The 5,204-nt window shown below is 52.5% G+C and overlaps 1 protein-coding gene across 1 annotated transcript; it reads right to left on the bottom strand.

Annotated features, from left to right (window-relative positions):
• Positions 1–273: 273 nt before the first annotated feature.
• LOC103271206 (transmembrane protein 106A-like) lies at positions 274–4,936 on the bottom strand. Its single transcript, XM_008068655.1, has 8 exons — positions 4,850–4,936; positions 4,025–4,215; positions 3,390–3,453; positions 2,148–2,301; positions 1,525–1,665; positions 1,372–1,415; positions 825–878; positions 274–483 (listed from the first exon to the last, which is right to left on the bottom strand). Exons 2-8 carry the CDS (start codon positions 4,200–4,202, stop codon positions 363–365), a joined length of 756 nt encoding a protein of 251 aa, XP_008066846.1. The 5' UTR covers positions 4,203–4,215; positions 4,850–4,936; the 3' UTR covers positions 274–362.
• Positions 4,937–5,204: the final 268 nt, after the last annotated feature.

The raw sequence follows: 5,204 nt of genomic DNA on the forward strand, positions 1-5,204 counted from the left end.
TTAAAAGCCAGATAAAACCACAGCTTTCTCCACAGTCAGAGGAGGGCCAGCCTCGACGGAGCTGGGACCAAGATGCTTAGTACAGAGAAGACAGGGATCACTCCAGGCACTCTATGGCACTTCAAGAAAATGTCAGGTCAGATTTTCCTCAAGATAGACTGAGGGCAGAATCTGAAGCCAGTCCCTGAAAGAATCTGAGGAAATCAGAAGATGTGTGTGTATCTGTGCGGAGGCGTGGAGGATGAGGGTATGATGAAGTAGGGCTTTTCCTTCGGCAAAGCACTATGGTCCTTCCTTGGTCACCGTGGAGTTGTGGGATACACAACTTGCAGGTGCCCAGAATACAAGGGATAGCAGACAGGTCATGGTGGATGAGGGATCAGCAGGTGGGGCACTGATGTGTTTCCGCGGCAGTCCACATATTCATAGTTCTGGAAGACCAGCTGCTCTGTATGGCTTGGGTAGGAACAAGTCAGGGTGCCCCTGGAAAGGAAGCAGATCTTGTTGCCAAGTCTGGGAGGAAGAGGAAAGCTCTGGGACTGTTCTACTGTCTGGGGAGTGGAGTCTCCCTCCCTCTCCCCCTTCTCTCTGCCAAGGTACCTGAGACGGCTGTTTTCACCTGTGTCCTAGCAGCTTCCAGACAGCTGTGTGGCTGTTGCCCCAATAGCTTATAAACAAGGTAAGATCTAGAAAAGGGGCTGGACTTGCTACTCCCAAGAGCCAACAGAGATGCACAGGGTCAGCCTGGGTGACTTTCTCCCCCCATGAGAAATTTGGAGCTGAGGGGAGGCTGGAGGGATGCCAGAGCGCCAAGCCCTACTTACTGGATGTGCAAAAGCACATGATGGACTTTAATTTTCAGCCAGGTGCAGATTTTGCTAAGAGAGAAAACACGGATCAGGTTTCGCATGAAGCAGCCTGTCAGAAAACTTGGAGGATGCCTGGCAGGCCCAGATTCCTTGCCCCCCAGACCCCCTTCCACCTATCAGGGGCCCCCAAGATGCCACTCCTATCCCTTCCCCTCTAAGGTGGGTGTGACTGCCCTGCTGCGTTGTCACTCTGACCTATTTGTTTGCCCCAAGCCGGCCCCTTTATCAGCAGAAAACAAGACATTTATCTTCTTCAGTGATTCAGGGTGAAGAGTCAGGGCCACATACTGTAAAGATTAACCAAATTCCAGCCTATTTTTCATTCCAATCCAGGTCCAAACAGGCAGAGGCTGAGGCCCCTGAACCACTGTACCTTGAAGTCTTGGCCACGAAAGGACAGGCCAGGTGCTGGCTGCAGAGTCTGCTAAGCAACCAGGAAAACTGGTGGGTATTAAGTGGGCTTCCAGGCCAGAAAAGTTAAGGGAGATCACGGGGTACTCACTATGTGTTTTCATCCCATATCCTGCAGGCTACTGCATAAAGCACCTGTCAATCAAGTGGGCACAGGGTTAGCCCCAACTCTGGCTGCCCACTTCCCATCATCAAATGCATCCACACACTTGTGGGCAGGGATGGCCAGGGAGAGAGGAGTCACCTGTTCACTGGCCAAAGGGCCAATGTGTAGGAGGAGGCTGTCAGAGACCTGCCCCACCACGAGAGACAGGTGCAGAACCTCGATGGTCAGCTGAGTGACCGTGATGGGATAGTAGTTGCTATTGGAGATGTTCAGGATATTCTGGGGATAAAGACAAGGAAAGGGAGAAGAGAGGGTGGCCCGCGCTTGGGAGGGAGAAGCCAAACAGCTGCAAAAGCCTGGCTGTCTTACCATGGGCCCCAGGTGCAGAGGATCAGTGCCAGGAGCTCTTGGAGGGGCTCTTAAGGGCGAGGGGTCAGCTTTAAGAGGTTGAGCTGGCTTCAAGATCCAGGCTCATGCTGCAAAGCTTCTCTCCTGCCCAGCCGGGGAGTTGCAGGCACTGCCACCCCCATTTGCTCTAAGACGTCTTTACCTGGCCCTGATTCTGACCCCTTGCTGTATAGAGTCTCAGTCCTCTCCACTTGTCTGGAATTCATAGTTGCCCCTGTTTCTCCTCAGGCTCCAACGTTCAGGGCCAAAACACTGTCCCTCTAGCTACCCATGTCCAGGGTCAAAACACTGGACGTAGGCTACAGCCAAGTGCTTCTGGGAAAGGAGGGCTAGAGCCCAGGGAACCCATTTACCGTCATGTTGAGGTGGATATCAGCCTCATCAAAGGCCACCGTGGAGGAGTTGATGCCAGCAGGTTGCACAGTGATGGACCGGGGGAACAGGAAAAAGATGACAGAGGAGGAGGTCACCAGGCAGATGAGCACCGCCAGGAACACAAAGAGCTTCCTGTGGGAAAGCAGGACCTGGATGGAGGAGGGGAGGAGTCTGGACACCAAGGAAACTTGGGGGAAGGGGGGTTCAGACACTCTTCCCCTTCCACATGGCTCTCTTCTGCACACTGCCCCTGACAATGGCACATTTAGCTCCCAGATGTGGCCCAGGAGTAGGAAATAGGATGCCTGGCTTTTATTCCCAGCTATCTGTTCCCATTGACCCAGCAACATCAAGTAGTTCACTTAATCTCTCTAAGCCTCAGTCTCCTTGCCTATAAAATGGAGACAACTGTAATGACCTCATAGAATTTGTTATGGGCGAATGCATGCAAAAACACTAAATCACAAGTCCTTGCATGTGGCAAAAGCCCAATGAGTGCTAAAGTATCACTAAAATAAGTCCACATTTTGTGAGCTCTGAATTTTAATATGAATGTTCAGAACAGACACTGTAATTCAACATTGAGATATACGTTAAAGAGATAGCTCTTTGTTAGTATCTTATGAAGGGTATTGCTAGTTTCCAGTTCTGGTGCAGCGGGGTGGGGGATGGGCTAGGTGATGGCTCCCAGGCTGAAGCTGAGGACCTTGGGAGGAGACTGTAGGAATCATGTCAGATAGACCCAGATCACAAACGGGGTCACCTCTGAGGTTGTGAAGTGTCCCACAACAGGGATCAGTAGGCTTTCTATCTCTACTGGGAAGAAAATAAGCAGGTCTGAACTGCCTCAGCAAGGGAAGTGCTTAGGAAAAATAACTTTCCCAAACTGACTACGGCCAAAGCTGCACACTTACTCCCTCCAGGGAGGATTTGCAAAGCCAGAGGGCCTATCCTGGAGAGGGGATCATGCTTCCTGGAAGTAGTAATGCCTAGGGAAGGCCACCAAGTGGCCTCAGGTGACATCTGCTGTGGCTGGGGCTTCTTAAACCAGGAATATCCATGGAAATAGGAGCTAGTACCACTGAGTCCAGTGAGGCTCAGGCTTTCTGGGAAGGACTAGCGGGGAAAAAATTAGAGGGGTTCAAAAGGAGTTAGACCAGCAAGTGGAGCAACCCCCAGTGGGGACAGTTTGTGGAGCTGGGGGAGAGAGAGGGGCTTACGTGTGCCTGGGCTTCAGCCTCTGGTCCCCATAGGGGATGAGAGCCACCAGCTGCTTCTCCAGCGCTAGAGAAAGAGAAGGTGAGTGAGCAAGGGCCCAGAAGCAGCCATGAAATATTTCCTGTGCCAGCCTCCCAGAAGCATCCCTCTACCCCATAGAGCAACTGTCAGAAGCCTGCTGCCTCTGCCCTGGGGCTGGACTGAGAGCACTGGGCTGTGCTCCCAAAGTTGGCAGCTCACCTCCAACACCTCTAGAATGTCAGTGAAATTTCCATGAACAGGTATGAAGAATCTCTGAACGTCACCAGCAAATCAGACATGCCCAGCTTCTTTGCTGAGGTAATTTGTAACTTCCTGAACTGAATCCTAAGACACAGTCAGTTGCTCCAGTGCAGGGTGGCTTGAACATCCCCTCCCTTCTCCTTCCCTCCCCTCCAGGGGCTGAGGAATACTAGGGCAGGTCTCTGCAGGAGCCCAGGGAGATTTAGCATCTCCCCGCCAGCCAGAGACTGGGGAACCAAGACCTAGGAGATCTAACCCCATTCAAGAAGGCTCAGAGAGAGGGACTGGCTCTGGGTTAGCTAGCTAAGAGCTTTCCCCAGGTACCAGGTTACTTCTAGGGCCTTGAGCTACTCACCTTGGGGGATCTTGCCACTGCCTTGGCAGGTGGGACAAGTCCCAACCCCTTCATAAGGCCCGCAGGAACAAAAAGGCTTGCTGCTGTGGGTGCTAGAGTAGCTGGCTGGATTCGGGGACAGGATCGCCTTGTTCTCATCTTCCTTTCCAGAGCTGAGCTGGGAGAATGTCCCACCCATCCTTTAGGGGGAACTTTTCACAAATGAGAAAAGAACAAAGTTCACTGACACCAGATTTAATTTTGGGTTTACGTTCTCAAGATTGGCAAGGGGACTCGCCACACTTTAGGGAAGCCCAAACCAAAGGAAGATAGGGTATGAAAAACTGAGCAGTTACACAAGACTCTCAGGTCAGAAATCTTAATGCATGTCAACTCCTTTTATTATTGTAAGAGAGCTCAATCTGCCTACGAAAGGGAAAACAAAAGAAAAGCAGAAGTTATTTCACTTTAAGGAACTTTCTGAAGTGAAGGCAGAGCATTTATTTTTTTCCTGGGAAAGTTGCTGAGCTGTTATACAATTCAAAGGAAGCTGGAGAAAGCATAGATTCTTTGAAACGAGGAGGAAGGGGGCTAGACTGATGACAGGTGTGGTTGAGAACCCTAGGGGAAAAGTCCCGGGAGGGAGAGAAACCTCTTCCTCACTGCTTTCTCAGGCCAAGTAAGAAAGCCCAGAGAGGTCACAGAAACGTCGGGGTCTGTCTTTCCTTAGGAAGGCTCAAGGCTAAATCTGGATTTCCCCCCAAAGTCTCAAGGACGGAGGCAGAAGGAGGTGGGCAAGGTGAGCCACGCTCACATCTTCCTGGGTTAAAACAAAGGGAGCCTCACCTGGTTCAGGCCTGGGATCCCGGCTCCTCTCAGCTGCAAGAGGGCAGGCTTCTGGAGCACATCTTAGGGGAAGAGGACCTCTCGCTGGAGAGGACGAGCTGGGGCCCGCCCGGCAACCGGCCCCCTTCGGCAGTCCTGGCGGAGCAAATGTGCCTCATGGGAGGGTTGGGGGAGCCGGCATCCTGGCCTCCCGGGAGGGCCAAGCGGGTTCCCACCCCACTTGGGGGCTTCGCCGTGGGTCCGCCCGGTGAGCGCAGAAGGAAAAGGTGTGATTCATTGGGGGAGGGTTTCCAGTCCCACCACCAAACACCCCGAGAGGCCGTTGGTTGGGCTTGGCCGTGGGGGCTGGGGGTGG

This window comes from Carlito syrichta, unplaced genomic scaffold, assembly GCF_000164805.1.
Source record: "Carlito syrichta isolate Samal-C Ts95f unplaced genomic scaffold, Tarsius_syrichta-2.0.1 Scaffold311445, whole genome shotgun sequence".
NCBI lineage: Eukaryota > Metazoa > Chordata > Mammalia > Primates > Tarsiidae > Carlito > Carlito syrichta.

What these genes read in the sequence shown, in the direction of transcription:
- LOC103271206 (XM_008068655.1), bottom strand. Translation starts at nt 4,202, where the DNA reads ATGGGTGGGACATTCTCCCAGCTCAGCTCTGGAAAGGAAGATGAGAAC. An exon ending in CAGTGGCAAGATCCCCCAAG is followed by an intron (nt 3,454 to 4,024) that starts GTGAGTAGCTCA and finishes CTCTTTCTCTAG; the next exon opens with CGCTGGAGAAGCAGCTGGTG. An exon ending in GCCCTTTGGCCAGTGAACAG is followed by an intron (nt 1,416 to 1,524) that starts GTGACTCCTCTC and finishes CTTGATTGACAG; the next exon opens with GTGCTTTATGCAGTAGCCTG.